Consider the following 25,762-nt stretch of genomic DNA (forward strand, 5'->3'; position numbering starts at 1 on the left):
AGACCAAGGTTCAACCCTGACCGTGGGTGCTGTCTGTGTGGAGTTTGCATGTTCAACCTGTGACCACATGGCTTTCTTCTGGATGCTCCAGTCTCCTCCAACATCCCAAAGATATGTGGGTTTGTAGGTTAATTGAACTCTCTAAGTTGCCCCAAGTATGCAGGGAGTGGGATAACATAGAACAGCTGATTGATGGTTGGCATGGACTTGGTGGGCCAAAGGGCCTGTTTCCATGCTGTATCTCTAAACCAAACTATAAATGGAAGTCAATTTGCACACAAGGACCCTTAGCGGCAATATTAATTTTATTTTTGTTAATTTGAGTTTTATGAGTTAGTTGAGGTATAAATGTTGGACACATGGTGAGTGAACCTCCCTGTGTTGTTGCTTTCATGCCATGCGATCTCTTGCGTCCACCTGGAAAGACAGATGGAAATAGATATAGAAAGTGGCTTGTTGGCTTGTCTCCCGTGTAGCTGTGCTGGCATCTTGGCTTGTTTCCCTTTATGCTGTACCATGTAAATCAAGACAAACTACAATTGAAATGCTTCTGAGGACTATGTAGGAATCAGTTATTCTGCCATTCTGAATGTGGGGACCCACAACATTAATTGATTATGATAAAATTACATATCGACATTTTGGCTATCAAAAATTATGGTACAAGTTAAGACAAATTGCTAAATATCATCCATTTGTGGACAATTTGTTGTGGATAATAAAATATATTCAACACATTTGTGGTATGATTTTTGAAAAGTAATTTAAAACATTTCGAAAAGCCATTTATAGCTTTGTTTCATCTCCAAGATTTTAATCATCTTAATAGCACATTAGTGGACAACAGATTCAGTTTTATTAATGATGCAATTCCATTTAGTAATTTGTGGGCCATCTAATCCCCACCCATTCCACACAATTTACATTATCCACTAGTGCTTGTTATGATCATAGAGCAATACAGTGTGGAAACAGGCCTTCGGTCCAACTCGTCCATGTCGACCAAGATGCCCATATAACCATATAACCATATAACAATTACAGCATGGAAACAGGCCATCTCGGCCCTACAAGTCCGTGCCGAACAACTTTTTTCCCTTAGTCCCACCTGCCTGCACTGATACCATAACCCTCCATTCCCTTCTCATCCATATGCCTATCCAATTTATTTTTAAATGATACCAACGAAGCTGCCTCCATCACTTCTACTGGAAGCTCATTCCACACCGCTACCACTCTCTGAGTAAAGAAGTTCCCCCTCATGTTACCCCTAAACTTCTGTCCCCTAATTCTGAAGTCATGTCCTCTTGTTTGAATCTTCCCTATTCTCAAAGGGAAAAGCTTGTCCACATCAACTCTGTCTATCCCTCTCATCATTTTAAAGACCTCTATCAAGTCCCCCCTTAACCTTCTGCGCTCCAGAGAATAAAGACCTAACTTATTCAACCTTTCTCTGTAACTTAGTTGTTGAAACCCAGGCAACATTCTAGTAAATCTCCTCTGTACTCTCTCTATTTTGTTGACATCCTTCCTATAATTGGGCGACCAAAATTGTACACCATACTCCAGATTTGGTCTCACCAATGCCTTGTACAATTTTAACATTACATCCCTGCTTCTATACTCAATGCTCTGATTTATAAAGGCTAGCATACCAAAAGCTTTCTTTACCACCCTATCTATATGAGATTCCACCTTCAAGGAACTATGCACGGATATTCCCAGATCCCTCTGTTCAACTGTATTCTTCAATTCCCTACCATTTACCATGTACGTCCTATTTTGATTTGTCCTGCCAAGGTGTAACACCTCACATTTAACAGCATTAAACTCCATCTGCCATCTTTCAGCCTATTCTTCCAAATGGCCTAAATCACTCTGTAGACTTTGGAAATCCTCTTCATTATCCACAACACCCCCTATCTTGGTATCATCTGCATACTTACTAATCCAATTTACCACACCTTCATCCAGATCATTGATGTACATGACAAACAACAAAGGACCCAACACAGATCCCTGAGGCACCCCACTAGTCACCTGCCTCCAACCCGACAAACAGCCATCCACCATTACCCTCTGGCTTCTCCCATTCAGCCACTGTTGAATCCATCTTGCTACTCCTGCATTTATACCCAACAGTTGAACCTTCTTAATCAAACCTTCCATGAGGAACCTTGTCAAAGGCCTTACTAAAGTCCATATAAACAACATCAACTGCTTTACCCTCGTCAATTTCCCTAGTAACCTCTTCAAAAAATTCAAGAAGATTAGTCAAACATGACCTTCCAGGCACAAATCCATGTTGACTGTTCCTAATCAGACCCTGTTTATCCAGATGCTTATATATATTATCTCTAAGTATCTTTTCCATTAATTTGCCCACCACTGAAGTCAAACTAACAGGTCTATAATTGCTAGGTTTACTTTTAGAACCCTTTTTAAACAATGGAACAACATGCGCAGTACGCCAATCCTCGGGGACTATTCCCATTTCTAATGACATTTGAAATATTTCTGTCATAGCCCCTGCTATTTCTACACTAACTTCCCTCAATGTCCTAGGGAATATCCTGTCAGGACCTGGAGACTTATCCACTTTTATATTTTTCAAAAGTGTCAGTACTTCTTTTACTTTGAAACTCATAGTATCCATAGCTACTCTACTAGTTTCCCTTACCTCACATAATTCAATATCCTTCTCCTTGGTGAATACCGAAGAAAAGAAATTGTTCAATATCTCCCCCATCTCTTTTGGCTCTGCAGATAGCTGTCCACTCTGTCTCTCCAATGGACCAATTTTATCCCTCGTTATCCTTTTGCTATTAATATAGCTGTAGAAACCCTTTGGATTTACTTTCACCTTACTTGCCAAAGCAACCTCATATCTTCTTTTAGCTTTTCTAATTTCTTTCTTAAGATTCTTTTTACATTCCTTATACTCCTCAAGCACCTCATTTACTCCATGCTGCCTATAATTATTGTAGATCTCCATCTTTTTCCGAACAAGACGTCCAATTTCCCTTGAAAACCAGGGCTCTTTCCAATTTTTACTGTTTCCTTTCAACCGAACAGGAACATAAAGATTCTGTACTCTTAAAATTTCCCCTTTAAATGTCCTCCATTTCTCTTCTACATCCTTCCCATAAAACAAAATGTCCCAGTTCACTCCTTTTAAATCATTTCGCATCTCATCAAAGTTAGCCTTTCTCCAATCAAAAATCTCAACCCTAGGTCCAGTTCTGACCCTCTCCATAATTATATTGAAACTAATGGTATTGTGATTACTGGACCCGAAGTGCTCCCCAACGCATACCTCCGCCACCTGTCCCGTCTTATTTCCTAACAGGAGGTCCAGCACTGCCCCTCCTCTAGTAGGTACTTCTATGTATTGCTGCAAAAAACTATCCTGCACACATTTTACAAACTCCAAACCATCCAGCCCATTTACAGAATGTGTTTCCCAGTCTATGTGTGGAAAGTTGAAATCTCCCACAATCACTACCTTGTGCTTACTACTAATATCTGCTATCTCCTTACATATTTGCTCCTCCAATTCTCGATCCCCATTTGGCGGTCTATAATACACCCCTATAAGTGTTGCTACACCTTTCCCACTTCTCAGTTCCACCCAAATAGCCTCCCTAGATGAGCCCTCCAATATATCCTGCCAAAGCACTGCTGTAATATCTTCCCTGACTAGCAATGCAACACCTCCACCTCTTGCCCCTCCAATTCTATCACATCTGAAGCAACGAAATCCTGGAATATTTAGTTTCCAATCACAGCCCTCCTGCAACCATGTTTCACTGATCGCCACAACATCATACTTCCAGGTGTCTATCCAGACTCTAAGCTCATCCACCTTTCTTACAATGCTCCTAGCATTAAAATATGCACATTTAAGAAGCCTCTTATTCTTTGTTTATTTCCTTTTTTTTCTTTCTCCTCTTGTGTCCGAGTGCTTCCCTTTTCTGCTTCCTGCCTCCCATTCTGTCTACTAGCTTTCTCTATTTGAGTCCCTCGCCCCAACCATTCTAGTTTAAAGTCTCCCCAGTAGCCTTTGCAGATTTCCCCGCCAGGATATTGGTCCCCCTCGGGTTCAAGTGCAACTCATCCTTTCTGTACAAGTCCCACCTTCCCCAAAAGAAGTCCCAATGATCCAGAAACTTGAATCCCTGCCGTCTGCACCAGTCTTTCAGCCACGCATTCATCCTCCACCTCGCTCCATTCCTACTCTCACTGTCGCGTGGCACAGGCAGTAATCCTGAGATTGTTACCTTTTTGGTCCTTTTCCTTAGCTCTCCTCCCAACTCCCTAAATCCTCCCTTCAGGACCTCTTCCCTTTTTTTACCTATGTCATTGGTACCTATATGTACCCATCTAAGCTAGTTCCCTTTGCCTATGTTTGTCCCATATCCCTCTTATCTTTCCTATCCATGTTCCTGTTCAAATGTCTTTTTGATAGTTGTACCCACTTCTACTACTCAGGCAGCTGGTTCATTTAATAATAATAATAATAATAATAATAATAATAATAATAATAATAATAATAATAATAATAATAATAATACACTTTATTTCGGACTCAAGGTCCAGACAAGGGACAACATTTCATAAAAATGCATTGCATGTTAAAAAATATCATAAAGTACTTATAAAATCTTAGCATATCACTTATAAAAGCATCATAAATTATATATTAAAAAAACCCATAATACATGAATTAAAATCCAGAATATAAGAATGATCAATGTCCTACAACGAGACAACGATACCAGTGTCTCCACAGCTGGTATTCGTAGCGTGTAGTGCTAAACCTTATGTTTGACAAGGCCACAATAATTACATGTTTAGAGTCATTTATCCTGCAAATGAATTTATACATATGATTTCTTAGGATAGCTTCTAAAGTACTGACTGCTGAAGCCACAAACATGTTACTAGCACTACACCATCTAGGTTTCCTTAGCAGTGTTCTCATGGCATCGTTATACGCCACCTTTAGTCTCTGCAAACTTGCCTTTCCATAGTTCGACCACAGGTACGCAGTGTAGAGTGGTGTGCAGTATGCTCTAAATAGCGACATCTTCACCACATCTGCACACGCACCAAATTTACGCAAGAGAATATTCGCCTGTACATTCAGCATGCGTCGTTGCCTATAAATATCCTCATCATCTGTCATTTGTTCTGTAATAAAATGCCCTAGATATTTTACCTTATTACAGACACTAAGATTATTGTCAGACAATTTAAAATCAGGAAATTTTAGACATTTATCCTCTTTGGTTCTACAGATCATAACAGCACTCTTACTAGCATTATATTTAATGTCATGTTCCACACCATACACAGAACATATAGTAAGGAGCTGCTGGAGACCAGCACTAGATGGGCTAAAGACCACAAGATAATCCGCATACATAATATGGTTCACTAAAATATTACCAATCATGCACCCAGTATTACAGGCTTTCAATTGTTTGGACAGATCATCAATATAAAGATTAAAAAGGACGGGACAAATTTCCCCCTTGTCTAACACCATTGCTAACCCCAAATGGGGCTGAGACCTTATTGCCCCATTTTATTTGCATAGTCTGGTGGGCATACTGGTAGGCCAGAATTCTCACAATGTATTTAGGCACCCCTCTTTGACTCATTATAACGAACAGCTTTCTGTGATTAACACGGTCAAAGGCTTTGGAAGCATCAATAAAGCACATAAGTATTGAAGAGTTGTTGCCTCTATATTTGTTTACAATCTCCTTTAGGGCATATATGCATGTCAGTGCCATGTTTAGCTTTAAAACCAAACTGGTTATCTGTGGAGTTAACAAACTCATTTATTCTATCCAGCAGAACTCTTTCTAAACCTTTGGACAATATGCTGGCTAAAGCTATTGGCCTGTAATTATTTAGGCTGCCTACTTTACCAGCTTTGTCCTTAATGACCGGCACTAACAGAACAGACAACATTGAGTCTGGTAACAAGCCATGAATCATAAAGCCAGTAAAACAAATAGCAAGGAGAGGAGCTATCCTCATACTCGCATACTTAAGATGTTCAGCAGAAATATGATCCAAGCCACCTGCTTTGTTGTTGGACAGCTTGTTCATGGCATGATACACCTCATGTGACATAATCGCCATTGAGTCATTACTCTCAATATTGTCCACCCTATACAAGTCACCTTGGACACAGTTGAATAAAGTACTACAATGTTGTCGCCATAACTCTGCAATATTAGCTGTTCCGGAGATTCCATCTACAGTGCATGGTAGAGATGTTTTGCAACTGTTAAGAGCTCGCACATCTTTCCAAAAATCAGTAGCATTGTTACTTAGCAGCTTCTTAGCCATGGAATCAGCCCTCATAGCTTGCTCATTTTTACAGATGAAGTGAACAGCATACTTATACCTTGCATTAGTGAGCTTCTTGTACTCAAACACAGGCCCCTGTCTGGGTCAACCTGCCATAGCCATGATTTGGTGGCTTCACGGGCTTCAGTATGATACTCAGCTACATACTTATTCCAGCCAGGCCTGATGTTATGTGTCTTATTTTTATGCTTGCAGTCGGGCTTACTACCTACATATAAAGCGCTTACATGGAGCAGATATCTCTCCTATGCTTCATATCTTTACAATTAACATTACTACACATTATTGCATCTTTAGGTACCCTCTGTGCAAAGAAGTTTCCCTCAGGTCCCTTTTAAGTCTTTCTATGCCCTCTAGTTTTTGATTTCCCTTCCCTGGGATAAAGATAATGTGCATTCACCTCACCTGTGCCCCTCATGACTCTATAAAGTCACCTCTCAGTCTTCTACATTCCAAGGAGTAAAGCACTTGCCGTTCAATCTCTCTCTATAGTTCTGACCCTTCAGTCCTGGCAATATTTTTGTAAAATGTCTTTGTAATGTTTGTAGATTAATGATGCCTTTCATAAAGCTGCATAACCAAAAGCTGCATATGATGCTCCAACTGCGTCCTCACTAATATCTTATGAAACTAGAACGTAATGCCCTAACTCCTCTTCCTTTGTATCTCAGTACAAATGACAACAATAAACCGATATTAGTAAATAACAGTAAAGGTAATTGCTATTGATGAGTTTAGAGCCTGGATCACGGTATGGTATGAGAGACTTGGTTACGACAGCTCAATGTTCCAAGGTTTTGATATTTCCGACATGATTAGTTTAGTTTATTATTATTGTCACGTTCACCAAGGTACAGTGAAAAGCTTTTTGTTTTGTGCTATCCAGTCAGTGAAAAGACTATACATGATTACAATCAAACCGTCCACAGTGTACAGATACAGGATAATGGATATGTGTAGGAAGGAACTGCAGATGCTGGTTTAAACCAAAGATAGACACGCACGAAGCTGGAGTATCTCAGGGGGCAGGCAGTATCTCTGGAGAGAAGTAATGGGTGATGTTTTGGATCGAGAAACGTCACCCTTCTTCCAGTTTGAAGAAGGGTCTCGACCCGAAACATCACCCAATCCTTCTCTCTAGAGATGCAGCCTGTCCTGCTGAGCTACTCCAGCTTTTTGTGTCTATCTTCAGGATAAAGGATATAATGCATAGTGTAAAAATGAAGTCCAGTAAAGTCTGATTACAGATAGTTCAAATGTCTCCAAAGAGGTAAACGGTAGGTCAGGACCTCTCTCTGGTTGGTGAGAGGGTGGTTCAGTTGCCTGATAACAGCTGAATGGTGCAATGCCACTTTATCATTACTAATTAGAGAAAGTGGCATTGCACCATTTTTACTGAAGGGTTCATCCATTGAAGCAATATGGGTAGAGCTAAAAAATTGTGCAGTTACTATAATCCTCTCAATAACCAGAGGGAGATAGAGGAATAGATATGAAGGCAAATTATGGAAAAATGTAAAAGCAATATGGTTGTCGTGGTGGGTGAGAAACCTCATTATTGAGTGTTAATTCCTGAGACCAAGAGGATTCAATATGGCAGAATTTGTTAGCTGTGTCCAAAGGTTTCCAGAAATAGTATATAGGCAGTCCAGAACTGCTGATTACTCCAACACTTTGTGTCTTTTTTTGTAATCCAGCATTTGCAGTTCCTTGTTTCATGATTTTTATTTCCCTATACCTTACATAAGCTACCTTTTACTTTTTGACCAAATTTACAACCTTTCATCATCCAGGTTCCCTTGTCTTGCCATCTTTGTCCCTCCTTACTGGAACATGCTAGTTCTTAATCCAACATTTAATAGGAACCTGAGGGGCAGCTGTTTCACTGGTGGTGGGTATATGAGAATGAGCTGTCAGAGGAGGTAATTGAGGCGAGTACTATAACAACATTTAACAAACATTTGGACTGGTACATGGAGAGGAAAGGTTTCCTGGCATATGGACCAAATGCAGGCAAATGGGACTAGCTTAGATGGGGAATCTTGTATGGTATGGACGAGTTGAGCCGATTGCCCTATTTCCTGAATCTATGACTATGATTCAATGACAACATGAATACTTAAATATTAAAACTCTCTCATTGTCGCATGCTTATCTAATCACTGCATTTATACATTCTGCCAGCTCAAAGCTTCTTCGAGGGAGCCTACATTCGACTCCAATAACAATCTTAATCCATTTCTATTGCTTAATTCTACCCATAAAGACACCATTGAAATAATTACTTAAAGAGACTTCTCTCCATCTGTCGGTTTTCCTTCCTTTTTGCTCTATGTAAGCTGATATACAATACTTAGTTCCTAGTGCTGCCAGTCTTGGTAGCCATGTCACAGTAACAGCCATCATGCTTCATCTTTCAAGTTAAATTGCACCTATAATTCATCCCTCAAACACCTGTGTTTATATAAAGATAGATTATTTATCCACACACACTAGCCGTTCCTTTACTGTTTTGCTCAGATATTTCATTTTTCCCCTCTCACGCTTAGTTTTATGCTAGTTTTTATTCACCTAGTGGGAGAACACTTTGGGACCAGTGACCATAATTCTCTCAGTTTTAAAATCCCTATGGAAAAGGAGAGGATTGGTCCATGTTAAAATCCTAAATTGGGGCAAGGCCAATTTTTATGATATTAGCAGGAACTTCCAAAGATAATTGGGCAGGGTGTTTGCAAGTAATGGGATGTCTGGCAAGGCTTTTAAAATTAAGATGACAAGAGTTCAGGAGCAGTATGTTTTTATTGTAGTGAAAAAGCAAGGCTGCAGGAGTAGGGACCCTGGATGACAAGAGATATTGAGGCTCAGGTCTTGATGGTAGGAGGCAAAGGATGGTGGTAGGGGTTTTTGCAAACTGAAAGCTTGTAACAAGTGGTGCACCACAAGGCTTCAGTGCTGAGTTTGTTATTCATCATTTAACAGTACTGTTATTCATCATTTAAATTAACAATTTGAATGAAAATGTAAACGGCATGGTTGATAAGTTTGCAGATGACACTAAAATTGGTGGTATAGCACACTGTGAAAAATATTGTTTAAGATTACGGCAGGATGGGCCGAAGAATGGCAGATGGAGTTTAAATCCGATAAATGTGAGGAATTGCATGTTGGTAAGACAAATCAAGACAGAATTAGTGGTTGGACCCTGAGGAGTGTTGTAGAACATATAGATCTATGGATGCATATTCATTGGCCCTTGAAAGTGGCTACACAGGTACATTAAGTGATGAAGAAGGTATCAAGCTGATGTTGCTTACAGGAGTTGGGAAGTCATTTTTACAGCTGTTGCTAAGGCCATATTTGGAGTTCCGTATACAGTTCTGGTCGGCAGGCTATGGGAACTATATCATTAAGCTGAAAATGATACAACAAAGATTTACAAGGATGTTAGTAGGACTGGAAGCTTTGAGTTATAAGGAGATGATGGACAGTCTATGATAATTTTTGTTTCCCTGGAGCATAGGAGGCTGAGGGGTGACCTTTCAGATATAAAATCATGAAGGGCATGGATAAGGTGAATGGCCATAGTGTTTGTTCCAGGGTAAGGAAGTCCAAAACTGGAGAGCACAGGTTTAAGGTGGAAGGGGAAAGATTTTTCAAAAGAGACCAGGGAGCAACTTTTCCCTCTGCCGTGCTTATAAATGGTGCAATTTGCTCCCACATTTACCCATCTCCTGTAATTACCACAAAGCAATTTCAAAGGGTGAATTCCTTCCAACCTTCATTCCCTATCTCACTTAGCTGTGCATAACTCTCTCCTCTTCTGATCACATTAATTGAACAGTGATTGTGTTCCTCTGAGCTTAGATATAATTCTGTAGTAACCTGTCCCTTCTGACTGAGACATAGAGAAGTAATTTTAAGTTAATCAGTCATAGGAGTAGAATTAAGCCATTCGGCCCGTCAGATCTACTCCACAATCAATCATGGCTGATCTATCTTTCCCTCTCAACCCCATTCTCCTGCCCATAATCTTTGATACCCTTACTAATCAAGAGGCTGTCAATCTCCACTTTAAAAATACCCAATGACTTGACCTCCACAGCTGTCTGTGGTAATGAATTCCATAGATTCACCACCTTCTGGCTTAAGGAATTCCTTCTCATTCCATTTCTAAAAGTACGCCCTTTTATTCTGAGGCTGTGCCCTCTGGTCCTAGACTCTCCCATTAGTGGAAAGATCCTCTCTACATCCACTCTATCCAGATCTTTCACTATTCGGTAAGTTTCAATGAGTCGCCCCTCATCCTACTAAACTCCAGCGAGTACAGGCCTAGAGCCATCAAATGCCATTGCTTATGTGCATGTTCTGGGCTGTCTCACACTTCACAAATTTTCACATACTTCAGTTCAGACACATAACTTGCTCAGCTACAACTCGTTATCCATGTCATAAACTGATAAGACGTTTTAAATTATTTTTTTAACTTTGAGATCACCGAACCGGCTTAGCCGTAAACTATGCACGCTCCAATTACTTTTAAAAAAGTACCAACAAACAAACTTTCAGTGATTTAGCCCTGCCACCCTGCACAGTGTGCTGCCCATGCCATCATTGTATTGTTGAAGCAGGTAAAAGTGCATTTAAAAGATATTCGGACAGATACATGTATAAGAAAGGTTTAGAGGGATATGTGCCAGGTATGAGCAAATGGGACTAGCTTGGATGGGACATCTTGGTTGGCCTGGAGTCATATGGCCTGTTTCTGTGCGGCATGCCTCTATTGTGTGCTGATGCTGTTTTGTAGTAATTCCCTCACATTTCCCTTCCACTTCAAGAGTCCAAAATAATTGAATAATTACTAGAGGAATATGGGCCAGGTGTGGGCTAATGGGACTAGCTTGGATGGAAGTATCTTGGTCGGTATAGACAAGTTGGGCCAAAGGACCTGTTTCCGTGCTGTATAACTCTAAGGCACTTACGGTTGTCTCGACTTAAAGAGTCATACAGCATGGTAACGGGCCCTTCGGCCTAACTCGCCCATGCCGACAAAGTTTGAGATGATCATGTTTGTCGCAACTCTGCTGTTTCCTCTGCTCTCCACGACTAGGTCTACCAATAGACCACAGACCATAGAGATATAGTACGGAAACAGGCACTTCGGTCCACCGAGCCCATGCGAACCAGCGAGCACCGTACACTAATACTATCCTAAGCACTAGAGACAATTTTACAACTTACCGAAGCCAATTAATCTATAAACCGGTACGTCTTTGGAGTGTGGGAGGAAACCATAGCACCCAGAGAAAACCAGGGAGAACATATAAACTACATACAGACAACACCCGTAGTCAGGATTGATCCCGAGTCTCTAGTGCTGTGAGGCAGCAACTCTTCCTCTGCGCCACTGTGCCATCCCAATTAATAATAAGTGCAGTTAATATCAACTCAGGCATATTTTTCTTTGTTCTTCTAATCACGGCAACCCAATCCTGATTCTGACTTGAGACAGAGGTTTTCAGGAATTGAATTTTTCTAAATGGTACAATGTATATTCCAATGTATATCATTGAGAGACAGATAACAAAATGCAATGTTTAGACACAAAGTGCTGGTGTAACTCAGCAGGTCAGGAATCATCTCTGGAGAATAGGGATAGGCGATGTTTCGGGTCAGGACCCATCTTCAGATTCATTGTGTGGAGTCTGAAGAAGGGTCCCGACCCAAAATGTCAACTGTTCATTCCTTCCACTGAATGTGACCTCCAGCACTTGGTGTTTTGTTGCTTCCTATGCCTTCAATACACATGAATACATGAATCTCAATTGCGTTGTTCAAGTCATTAATACCACAGAAAGGTAACATTCTGCAGATGGTGGAAATCTGCAACAAAACAGAAATACTCAGCAGATACTGGAGTAACTCAGCAGGTCAGGCAGCATTTCAAGAGAACGTGGACAGGTGATGTATCAAGTCCCGGCCTTTCTTCAGACGTCGGTCTCAACCCAAAACGTCACCTATCCGTTTTCTCCAGATATGCTGCCTGACCCCCTGAGTTACTCCAGCACTTGGTGTGTCCCTGTGGCATAAACCAGCATCTGCACTTCCTTGTTATTATAAAATGCAATGTTTGTGCCTTTATCTGCAGAATGCCACAAATTAGATAACAACTTTTCCATATTACACATCTGTTCCTCCTGGGAAGTTTCTTATTCATTACACGAACAAGACGCTTCATTTCAATATTTTGGTAGCAACATTTTGTGGTGGTGTCACCCAAAGGAGAAAGTGGAATAACCAGTATGGTACACCCTGAAAGGTGCAGCATCACGAACAAGGTACAGTGATGCTGTCGCACTATGCTTTTTGTGATTATAGTAAGCGCTATAATTAAATTGCCTATGTGGCCACGAAGATTATTTATTAATGCGAGACAAGATGTCATTATTCCCTTTAAAGCCTTTCAAGTCATATGACAACGAAAGGAGCGAAGGTAGATTATTTATCCATAATTAATATGTTTGGTTGCTGTTACATCCAACAACCGAAATGGTCCGGCAATATTTGTTTAAATAAGCCATGGTTGAAGTAGAGAGACAGGATAGCAACGACGCAGGCTCAACGCGGTGCAGGTGCTGATTCGCATTCTCTCTCCCCTGGGACTCGGTTGACCAATGGGTTTTTTAACGTCACTGCAACCAGATATATGTGCGCAGTTCTATTTTACTGCATCATGATGCGACTGCATACATTTCATTGCATGCTGTTTGGGGGAAAGATTGCACCCGTTGCCTCTGTCGAATTTTCATTTTCATTTGAGGAGAGAAACACGGTTAAATTGCATTGACTAAAAAAAAAAGCCGAAATCGCTTTCTTATCGTGGCTCCCGGCCGGTGCTGCATTTGCGTGAGGAGGCAAACACATTCAATGGATCAGGACAGCGCTATTCCCTTTGTATAGATACAAGTCTGTCAAACAAAACAGCAATGAACAGGACACCTCAAACATTATTGAAGGACCCATTCCAGTAGCATTTGTCAAGCAATTTCTTTGAGCAAATATACAAAGAATGCATGTTGAAAGACAGGAGACCTTCACATCATTTGAGTCGTCCGATAAATATCAACCATTGGCAGACAGAATACCGAGAAGATAGAAGCTACACGAGGCACCGAGAGGTCATTTAAAGACACTTGACACTATTTTTTTTAAAGGATTACCGAAAACAAGAATAAGAGAGATCTCTTGTCTTCTGACTTGGTGTTTGCATTACTGATTGTGCACAATAATACCTGCCATTGCTGTTTAGTATCACAGTGGCTTCTTTGTATACTGCCGATATGGCCAGCCAGCAAGATTCAGGCTTCTTTGAGATCAGCATCAAGTCATTGCTGAAATCCTGGAGTAATAGTAAGTAAACATCGACCATAGTTTGTTCGATTGAGTACAGTATATTTTCTAATGGAGAATGTTCATATATGTATATTATGTCGATACCAAATGTGTTTTTTTTTCACCTGCCCCTTTAAGTCGAATTGTCGCAGATTTAAATATAACACATTACGTGCAGAGACTGTAATTAGAATTAAACAAAATTTGGCCTGATTGAATTCCCTAATCAAGTTTCCTTCAGGCCTACAGATGTAATTCAATCGAGAATAAGCATTTCCTGCTTGTGTTTAATTTAGTTTTCATAAACAAAACGTGTTCAAAAAAACAAGGTGGTATGGTTCCATGCTAGTTTTTATAAATTGCCTTTTAGAACTGCGTTGTAATGGGAGGTGACAGTTAAATGCATCGATGTTGTCTTTTAACATCCCCATTGACTATAACATCATATTCGTCTTCAGGTGCCTATATTAGTTTTCCTTTGTCTTTTATTTTTGGAAAGAATTCCATGGTTATGGTAATAGGAACACTAAAGTATACCGTGCACATTTATATTTAGAAATTATTTATTAAAAAAAAAAGAATAATAGGTGTATCAGATTTTATTTTAGCAGTTCATTGTCCAGAAAAACAATAAAGGTGGCAGTTTCAGATAGGGAAGATATATTTTGGTAATTCCAGCATTGTTATGCTTTGATACACAATTGATAATACATTTCAAGTCAAGCTTTGGTTTGTGTTGCAGGATCTGTATATTCCACCTCTGGACCCTGGTATTGGAATTGTTTACATTCTATGAGGCCTCTTTCATGTTTGTGTCCTTCAAAATGTTTTCAATGTGTTGTGCAATTGAGAGATACTGTGGTACGATTAAACTGATACTATAAGCAAACAGAACAGTCAGAGATATTTACGTTAATATATCCTGATTTTTGAGTACATGTCATTATATTAGATACTTATATTTGAATTGCTCCATTCTAACGTCGTCACAGAACCGTACCAGTGTTGTTGGCCATCTTTAATTTTCAATATCTTAACTTGCAAAGCAGTTGTTAATATTGTACCATTGATCGAAAACAATTGAAACAATTTCAGTTTTTATTGAATTCTTCAACCTAGTCCGTTTTATTCAAGGTCTTTGATTTTCTTTGAGCAAAAGCAAATGTAAGTGTTATTTTATTTGGATATTTTGATGAGAATAACTTTAAATTATTAGGTGTAATTTATAATTTCTATCTGTGAGCTATTCACTGAAAATTTCTGAAGGATATATAAAATTTAAGAAGGTAAAGATGAGAATATATTTTTTTTCCCTCCAAAATCTAAGGAGAACAGGTAGAGAAATCTCCCAGATTGGATTAGGAACTTCCAAGGACAATGTGGGAAGCAAGAGAAGAAATTGCAGGGGCCCTCATTTAGATATATGAATCATTGCTAGACACAGATGAGGTGCTGAAAGATTGGATGATGGCTAATGTTATACCTCTGTTTAAAATGGGCTGCGAAAGCAAACATGGGAATTGTAGCCCTGTAAGCCTAGATCTGTGATAGGAAAGTACCGGAGAGGATTCTGAGGGATAAGATATACATGCATTTGGAAAGACAGGGATAGTCTTAGTAGATTAGGAATAGTCAGCATAGTGGGTGCGAGATGGTTTCTCACAAATTTGATCGATTAAAAAAAAACCGAAGAAGATTGATGAGAACAAGGCCATAAAAGTTGACTTCATCAAAGCTTTTGATAAGATTCTGGATGGAAGACCACTCTGGAAGGCTAGTCCACGGGGGTCCAGTGAGTGCCAGCCAACTGGAAGCAGAATTGGCTTCATCGTAGGAAACAGGATGGTGGCGGAAGGTTGTTTTTCAAATTGGTGGCCTGTGATTAGTGGTGTACCTCAGGGATCAATTGCTGTTTGTCCCATTGCTGTTTGTCATGTATATCAATGATTTGAATGAGAATGACAAGCCATAATTAGTAAATTTGGACACTAAAATAGATGTATCATAGACAGTAATGATGGTTATCAAGAATTACACCAGAATCTTGTTCAGCTGGACAAGTGGGCTGAGAAATGGCAAATGGAGTTTAATTAATATAAGTGTGAGGTGTTGCATTTTAGGAGATCACATCAGAATGGGACTTTCATAATGAACGATAGGGAACTGGGGACTATAGTAGAGCAGAGAACAAGTACATAGTTCTCTGAAAGTACATCATAGGTGGATAGGCTGATGAAGAAGGCTTTTGACACTGGCCTTCATCAGTCAGGATTAGGAGTAGAGAAAATGTAACATTAAATTGCAGTTGTACAAGATGTTGGCGAGGCTGCACTTTGAGTATTGTTTTCAGTTTTGGTCATTCTGCTATAGGAAGGATGGCATTAAGCTGCAAAAAGTGCTGAGACGATTTACAAGGATATTGCCAGGACTAAAGTGCCTGAGCTATAGGGAAAGGTTGGGCATTATTTCTTGGTGCACAGCAGTTTGAGGGGTGATCTTAAAGCTCTGCATAAAATATGAGGTGAATAGATCATAGAATGCACCCAATCTATTTTACCCAGAGTGGGGGAATTAAGAACAAAAATACATAGTTTTCGGGTGAGGGGGAAGATTTCATAGGAACGTAAGGGGCAGATTTTTCCACTCGGAGGGTAGTGAGTATATGGAGTGAGTTGCCAGGTGAAATAGTTGAGGCACGTACAATGATAACATTTAAAATAAATTTGGACAGATGCATGGATAGGAAAGGTTTAGGGATACGAGTCATGCATGGAATTAGCTCGGATGGGGCACCTTGGTCGGCATGGATATGTTGGGCCGAATGGCCTGTTTCCATACTGTATGACTCTATAATATGCATGCAATTGAATTAATTTTGTTGGTCGGCTATTTAGGAAAAAACATACAACCTACTGTTTTGACTAATTAGCTCATGTAGCTCACATTTTCAGCAGTTATTTCCATTTGAAAGATTTTCACCAAGTTTGCCAGATGATGTGAACTATAACTTTAAAAACATTTTTTTTTCCATAATGCTGTGTGATCTCAATGCGTATTTTTGGCATCGCCAGTTGAAGTGTGCAAATGTGGATATGTGATCCAGTGATGCAATTTGTAGAGTATAGGATGGTTGTGTCCACTTTCAATGGCCTACTGTGTTACTTTCCAGATTTCATCAATGTTTCTGTGAGAAAGTACTGTGCAGAGGCCGGTATCTCCCAATGGGAAACAAGAAATAGAAATTCATCTTGTGGCATCTGGCTGCACCTACATCAATTACAGCTGAGGATAAAGTGAAGAGATTCATTTCATGCAAAAAACAAAATTGATAACCCTGTACAGACAGCACTCATAGTTGAGATTGAACCCGGGTCTCTGGCACTGCAAGCACTGTAAGACAGCAACTCTACTGCTGTGCCACCATGCCGCCCATGAGAGTGATAAGAGGGATACAAGGATGCAAACAGTGGAACTGGTAGGAAGACTAGGGTGGGAGAGATGGGAGGAGAGAGAATGCAGGAGTTACTTGAAATTAGAGATATTAATGTTCACACCGCTGGGTTGAAAGCTGGCCAAGCAAAATATGAGATGCTATTCCTCCAATTTGCACGTGGCCTCACTCTGACAATGAAGGAGGCCCAGGACAGAAGGTTAATATGAGAATGGGAAGGGGCACACGGGGTGATGAGTATGGTCATGAGTAGTCGCCCAAAGAGTCGGATATTTTTCTAGTCGCCGCTGGATTTTCAACAAGTTCGGCAACCTGCAGCGACTATGACGGGTGCCGGCAAGTTGCCGAAAAAAATCGCGTGTGGGTCAGACCCTTAAGCAATTCACTTTCATTTTGAAATGTATTTAGGATTTACGTTGATACCATGCTTTTAATAATACTTGTTTCACCACTTATGTACTCAGTTAAATTAGGTTCATTTGAAGTTTAGAGACTAAAATAATTGAATAAATGACAACAGTTTATAAGGATATGGGCAGGTGTGGGCAAATGGTAAATGCATGGATGGGGCATATTGGTCGGCATGGACAAATGTCTTGTATGATTCTCAGTAAAATATAACATCCCAATTTATAAGAGCCATCAGGCAGTGTGATTCTATAATTTATTGTTTGTTCAACAATATAATTGCAAGCATAAAACCTAAATCAGTGGTTGGTTGTAAAAAATCTTCTTAATGTGCATTTCTCTTTATTTGCACTCTTTCATTACATTAAATAAAACTTGACACATCATATCCTAACCCATTTTGGTCCACTGAAAGTTGATAGATTCCTCCAGCACAGACTCAGACACAGTATGACTTTGCTGTCTTATGAGTTTCCAGTGAGCACAAAATCTTCTCTTAACTTCAAATACCAAGCCTGGACATTAATACACCATATGCACAGGACTGAACAGTTGTGCTTTTGGCCGAGGAACTGGTTCCTCAGCTTCAGACAAAGTCTGCTTCCTGGCTTCAGCATCATAATTGTGGGCCAACCTCTGTATATTATGCTAATTTATATCCTGTTCAGTTTTCTTTTCTTCCCCACTTCTGATGTTGCTTTCTCATGGAAACACCTCCAATTGTGTTTTCTCCGATATTCTATTTTAAAAACCGTTGCCTGGCTGCATTCCTTTTCCCAAACTATCTGCTTAAATTTGATCACTAGTCGCATCTTCCCATCTCCACCCCTTTCTGTTTTCTGCAGAGACGTCTCTCCGCAACTCTCTGTTTCGCTCATCCCTTTTCACCCAAACCATCCCCCTCCCCAGGGACATCCCCCAGCAACCGTAGGAGATTCAACACCTGTCCTTATACCTTTTCCCTTGACTTCATCCAGTGACCTCGACAGCCCTTTCAGATGAGGCAGAGGTTTACTTGCACCTCCAATCCCATCTATTGTATCTGGTGCTCCCAGTGTGGGCTCCTATATATCGGTGAGACCTTCGAGATCTGTAAAGGTATGAGATACATAGATGGGATACATAGTCTTTTCTAACAGAGTAGTAGTCTAGAACTAGTGGACACAAGTTTAAGTGAGATGGGAGAAATCTAAAGGACATCTGAGGGGTATGTTTTTGATATGGAGAGTGGTGGTTATATAGTTTGAGCTGCCAGAGGAGATGTAATATGCAGATATTTATAAGGCATTTGGACAGGTACTTGGATAGGAAAGGTGTGTGGAATCTAGCAGCTGCTGATGCTAGGTTACAAAAAAAGACCAGATGCTGCAGTAATTCAATGGGTCAGGCAGCATCCCTGGAGACCATTGATGGGTGACGTTTCATGTCGGGACCTTTCTTCGGTCCCTAAAATAAGTAATTGCGCCTGGCCCTGTAGGTGAATTGACAGCAATAAATGTACAACAGGAAGGGTCTTTTGAAAGATATTCAGTAGAAAATGTTTTAAAGAAAATATTCCTGCATACACTAGCAGTGAAATTGTTGTTCATCTCTTCCATGTTCCTTTCATTATAATGGCTGCTTTAGACCCCTCTATAAATTATGAATATTGAATATTGGTTTTACTGATCTGCCAGATTTGACTTCCTCCTTTAATTTAGAGGGTTGTAGCATCATACAGCATAGAAACAGGACCTGCGTCCCAACTTTCCCACATCAACCAACATGCCCATCTACACCAGTCCACCTGCCTGTGTTTGGTCCATAAACCTATTCTATACATGTACCTATCCAAATGTGTTTTAAACATTGTGACAGTACGTGCCTCAACTACCTTGCCTTTGGCAGCTCATTCCATATATCTATCGTGCTTTTTGTAAAAAGGTTGTCCCTCAAGTTCCTATTAAATCTTTCCCCCCGCTACATTGCCATTGCATTAAAAAGTATCTACTAAAAATGTAAATTACATTAAACCTCAAGTACATTATTTCCATTGTGATGTAGTTTGCTTGAAGAGATTAGTCAAGTTATTGTGTTCAATTCCAATTAATCATGTTCAGCATCAATATGTTGAGTGCTTTGTTAGCACTTGAGAACTAAAGAACTTGCTTGGAAAAATAATACTTTGTAAACCAGCATCTGCAGTTCCTTATTTTTACATCGTGCTTTGAAATTCAGATTTGGTGTCAAATATTCAATAGTTTTTTGTAAATGTTTAAAATTGTCAAAAAGATAAATTAAAGATTATAGAAGCTACCAAATAATAATAATAATGTATAATACTATATAGTTGGCAGATTACTGAGTTATAAACTTTTTAGCATTTCAGTTAAATAGACCATTTTATTGACTGCTTGGTAAAGTTTCAGTTTTTTGTTTGCAGCTTGTATGGTGATTAATGAGGCTGAGAAATAACATCCAGGGTTTTTAATGCAGAAACTGAAACTTTATGACATAATTTTGGGTTTTATGCTGCACCAGGCACTTATTCTGTCAGCAGGGGTTTTCTGTAATGGAATCTATAATTGTTGCAAACGAATGTAGGCATTTGCTTGAACTGCATACTTTTAACTGTAGACATTGGCAGTGTTTAATGGCATTTCTTAGAAATAGTGTATTGAATATGTAAAATCTGTCATGTATGATAAATATAATTGAGCCACTCACTTGTCGACATTTCAGTAATCCATAGCTTAGTATGCACTGGATAAATATAGCTGCCACTATACATGTTATAGTCTATCAATGTGTGCCTGAGCTAAAAATGATCCTTTCTCTGACCTTCAGTTGTGGAAAACTCAACTCCTGGGCAGACGGGCATAGGCTGCACTGCAACAAAACACCCCTTCAGAACTGATTGTAAAAGAAATATTTGCCAAGAAAACTGGATAGTTTCATAATCTACGTCATTTACCACAGGAAATGGGTGACAAAATGGTAGAACAAATATTTATACACAGCTTTTTAGTTCAGACTTTTAGCAATTGAATTGCTCAGATAAACTGGAGCTCATGGAGATTACAACAGCCTGTTGGAGGAAGTCCACTGTGATCAGCTTGATAAAAGGGCTTGGTAGGTACTCTGTGCTATAGGCATTTTTGCTATTTGTGTGAAACAGGCCTTGTCAACTGTCAGCGAGAGAAAAAAGGTGATACCAAGTTTATCTAACATAGCGTGCAGAACTATTAAAGCAGCAGAATTGATTGCTACTATAGAGAACAGTTAGACAGTCAAGTACTGTGAATAAATATATTAAAAAAGTAATCTTTTTTGAATTGGAAAATTAAATTAAATTATAGGAATGCTGCAGTAAAAATACGTTTCGTTTTTAACTATGTCAACACTCAGATTTAGAAACTTTTAATGCTGTAGTTGCCTTTTCACTGTCTGGTGGAAAAATTGAAGTGATTTGTTACCAGTTATTTGAATGTTTCTTTACTCTTATTTTTCTAGTTTTACTACCAAGATTATTAATCCTAGGAACTGTAATTATAATTCGTAGTTAACTCACAATTATAATTTGCTTAAGAATTAAAATGTATTTGTCCAATGGCTGATACAAAGTTTCAGAGCAGAAATTGAAGCAAAGTTATAATACATTGCGGGAGCACTGTTTGAAGTAAAACTACAAACTTACCATTCATTTTATTTTTATTTTACACCAAATTAGCTTGCACTAAAAAGAGTCCAGTACCTAATTTACAATGGGGTGATTGAATTCTGAACTGGCAAGTTTGTATGAAATTAATTTATTTTCCTTTAGTGTTATTTAGCCTGCCGTTCTCAATAAGGATCCACTGACTGACAATATCAAATGGCTTGATGTTTGAGCATGTCAGATAAGAGCTGGAGGTATACAGTATTCAATTTAATTTGTGTTAAAAATGGTTTTATAGCCTTCATGTTTGGATTAGATTTAAATATTTTCCAGTAATATGAGGTGATCCAGTAAGCATTATCTTTCTGCCATAGGGCACACGTTTCAAGGTATGTTGAAACGAGGCCAAGTGCTGAACCACAGTTCCTGTTTGGAGGTTTTGCCAGACTGAAGCATAGTTTTGCTGTGGCAGAAAACAGTTTGGGGATGCAGATTGAATGCGTTTTCTGTAAAGCTGATTGAAACAAAATCATCAGAGTGCTATAAGACCTGCACAACGCATTGCTCTGCGAATCCTTACTCAGACCAGCACTCTGAGCATAGAATATCACATGGAGACAAGTGAGCTTTACTACCTCAGCTGTGCCACGGTCTGTTTCAACTACTTCCCTCCGGCAGACGTTACAAGGCCTTCTACGCCCGAACCTCCAGACTCAGGAACAGTTTTATCCCAAGAGCTATAGCAGCTCTGAACCGGCCCTAATGAGTGCCCCCCCACCCACCCCCTTTGGACAGTCTCCCTCAGATGGTCACGTCAATCAATTCAGCTTGCTTATTTATATATTGTATTTATTTACCTTTCTTGTACATCAGTGGAGCTGCACACTAAATCTCGTTGCACTGACGTGCAATGACAATAAAAGATATTATTATTATTATTATAAGTCACTTCCAATGAAAAGAACAGAAACGTTGTCAAGAGAGACACATGCCTTATGTTTGAACAACCTCACTACACAAGGGAGGGAGTATTTGAAAGAGAGACATGTAAAATTAAATACATACCCAACCTTGCATCTGCTAGCCTTGGCTAGCAATTGAGAAATCTTTGGCAATATTTTGACGTCAAATATTATCACATCTAACTGCATATTTACATGGACATGTGCTTGTGGAGCACTTGACTTTTCATATCAAAATGTAAACAGGTTGAAATGACATCTGTAAAAGAAGGAGCAACAGACAGATACATTACAAGTTGATTTTCCTGTGCCTTCACCCTTGAGGTTGAGTCCATCCAGTGCATACTTGCTCCAGCTTCATTTTTCTCTTCGTGCAAGCAAAACCTTTGTCTTCTATTTCCCACACTAGTGTAAATGAAAACAGAAGGTAAGATCAGATAGTACTCAATTTTGCTGCCTTCTATCTGTCTCATGGTGACCCGAGCTACCACCATATGCAGTAAACTAATCAATGTGATCCCCTTAAACAGTTTATTGGAATAAGAGGGCCATGGAGTGGCCTCCCATGTGATTTGCACCATGCTTACGTTCACCATGGTGTACAGCCACATCTCTCAGTGATAATGTCTACACGTTTTCAATGTCTTGTCAACAATTTTGTATGTGTCTTCTTGGAAAATTGAGTGCTGGGAAATTAAAATTTATCAGCATGTTAGTGTTATAAAATTCAATTTTCCACCATTTGATTTAGTGTGAAGTTTTTGAACGTGGTTTCTGAGTAATATTTATTTGCAGTGCTGTACACTTTTGTATGTTCAGGTTTGTCCATATAGCCTCATCCCTTTCCTCACAAGTGCCCACATGTTGCCAATGACACTGTTCTCCACTCCCAAAGTAGAATCCCAGCTCAATCTAACCTACACTACTGTATGCACCACATTCCCTGCCTGCCCTTGTTACATTGTGGGGTGTAATGATTTCACTGAAAGCACTCACCAAATTTTTCAACCAAGAATCAACAGTGTTTTATTGTCATATGTCCCAGATGGGACAATGAAATTCTGACTTGCTGCAGCACAACAGAATAGGTGAATATGTAAACATAGTAAATAATGGGGGAAGAGAAAAAAAAGAACGTGTTCAATAAATAACAAATATAGTGCAATAATAATAATATAGTCTTTTGCAGTTCAGAGCTCAGAGCTTATTCGTTGTTGTGTTTAATAGGGAAGAAGCTGTTCCTGAATCTGGACTTTACAGTTTTCAGGCTTCTGTACCTTCTTCCTGATGGCAATGGTGAAATGAGTGTGTGGCCAGGATGGTGTGGGACTTTGATGATTTTGGCTGCCTTTTTGAGGCAGCGACTACGATAGATCCCTTCGACGGTGGAGAGGTCAACGCCGGTGAAGGACTGGGTAGTGGTCACAAGTTTTTGTAGTCTTTTTCGCTCCTGGACGCTCAAGTTGCCAAACCAGGCCACGATGCAACTAATCCGAATGCTCTCTACCGTGCACCTGTAGAAGTTTAGGAGAATCCGCTTCGACATGCCGAATCTCTGTAATCTTCTCAGGAAGTAGTGTCACTGATGTGCCTTCTTTATAATTGCATCAGTGTGTTGGATCCAGGAAAGATCTTCTGATATATGCACGCCCATGAATTTGAAGTTTTTGACCATCTCCAACAGGATTGTCAACAGGATTGTCAACAGGATTGCAGGATTGATGACCTGAAGCAAGTGCCAGGCAATATTGGGAGTTTGGCTTTACCAACAGTGAAATGAATAGATTCCTAAAAGTGCTTCCTTGAGCATATTTCACTCTCCCACATGTATTGTTTGCTTGTACTTCACAATTCCATCATCACTTGTTGAACTTGGAGTAATAGCTCCTCATATTTCGCTTGGGCAGCTTACAACCCAGCAGTATGAACGTTGATACTCTAATTTCAAGTAACCCCTGCATTCCCTCTCACCCGCCTGACTAGTTCCACTGTTTGCTCTAGTATCTTTGGTTTACATCCTTGTATCCCTTCATTATCACCTCTTCCCCAGCCAACAATGGGCCATTCTGGTCTCCACCCCTGGCATCCGTTGCCGTCCCTGCTTTGTCCTGGCCTGCAGTTCCCTCCCCTCTACTTTCTGTCTGAAGAAGGGTCCTGACCTGAAATGCCACTCATCTATCTTCTCCAGAGATGCTGCCTGACCCACTGAGTTACTCCAGCACTTTGTGTCTTTCTTCGGTATAAATCAGCATCTGCGGTTCCTTTCTACATATCACTTGTTAGATAGCTACTCTCCTCTTCCACTCCTTATTCCCTCAGCAAACCCAGCCATGACCAGAACTGACCCCTCCTATTTTCCTTTTATTTTAAAACTGGTCATTGACATTTTGTCTTGGCCACACAAGAGACTGCAGATGTTGGAATCTGGAGCAAAAAAAAGCAGCTGGAAGAACTCAGCGGGCCAGGCAGCATCTGTGGAGGGACATGGACAGTCAACATTTTGGGTCGAGTCCTCTTATTCAGACTGAGGAGCGGAGAGTTTATGCATGTTCTATGAAAACGTTTCCTATGTTAATCTTGGGGAAGCCCTTCAGTGAAATTTCTGCATTGGTATTGATGAATGCTTACAACATCGATTGTACATTATTTAAACCACCTCTCACCCACCTCACTAATCTACAACCCCCTCATTCCTATCCATTTCTAATTGATCGTCACAGATTAATCACAGCTTTAAAATGTCCTCACTACTTACATTTAAGGATTTGCTTTTGCATTAAAATACCAATAGTCTTCTACAACCTATCATTTTCTCAAGGATAGTTTGGCCAACATCTTATAAGTAAACAAAAATAAAGGAACCAAAATTCCTCACTCCACCATAATTCCTGCCCTCTGCCTGTTGCTGATCAATTCCGGATCTTCTGGGCCGCAAGTGATGAGTGCAAGATACAAGCAAGTCACTTTTCCAAATTATATTTATATATACGTTCATATTTAAAAATCTACAATCATTAACTTATCGCATTTGCGTATTCCTGCAGTGCATATCTTTTCCAATAATTTTGCCTAATTACACCTAAGTATTGCAGTAACCATGCTGGCATAATATTGCTTGTGTAGCAGTAAAGGGGTAGTTGCCTTAAAAATAACAGGAAATATCTAGTCAGTGGTGGCATCGTGAGTGAAGACCAGCCTTTCAAGCTGCCATTCAGGCACCAGATCAAGAATCTTACTAATGTGCTGGAGAAAGTGCAGCTGTGGTGCCATGACACCCTGAAGCCTCTCTGAATAAACACAGTGGCATTTGTCAGAGTTTACAGGACAGAAACTTGAGACTGACTTTTGCATGGCTTCTGGTTGCACTGAATTGAAGATTGAGACCTTGGTGATCAAATGCCACATGATGGTCGGATAGAATAGGTTCTGGGTATTGCATAAAGCCACCTTCAAGTTTGGAGCAAGAATCTCTTCCATTGCCCACCCTGTGCCTCCATTTGCTGACGATATTCTTGCGTGCATAGTCTT

At 39.8% G+C, this 25,762-nt stretch overlaps 1 protein-coding gene across 9 annotated transcripts in view; it reads left to right on the forward strand.

Annotated features, from left to right (window-relative positions):
• The window catches only part of fry (FRY microtubule binding protein), a 433,098-nt gene that overhangs the window by 9,867 nt on the left and 397,469 nt on the right, over nt 1-25,762 (forward strand). For 2 of the 9 annotated variants that reach the window (XM_033022863.1, XM_033022867.1), the window contains exon 1: nt 13,069-13,794. The exons of 5 other annotated variants lie outside the window; for them this stretch is intronic. In XM_033022863.1, coding sequence (XP_032878754.1) covers nt 13,725-13,794 — 70 coding nt within the window. In that variant the 5' untranslated portion in view covers nt 13,069-13,724. Of the gene's footprint in view, nt 1-13,068; nt 13,795-20,485; nt 20,747-25,762 lie in introns of those variants that run through there. 2 more of the 9 variants (XM_033022864.1, XM_033022868.1) reach the window with 1 other exon arrangement.

This window comes from Amblyraja radiata, chromosome 6 (assembly GCF_010909765.2).
Source record: "Amblyraja radiata isolate CabotCenter1 chromosome 6, sAmbRad1.1.pri, whole genome shotgun sequence".
Lineage (NCBI taxonomy): Eukaryota > Metazoa > Chordata > Chondrichthyes > Rajiformes > Rajidae > Amblyraja > Amblyraja radiata.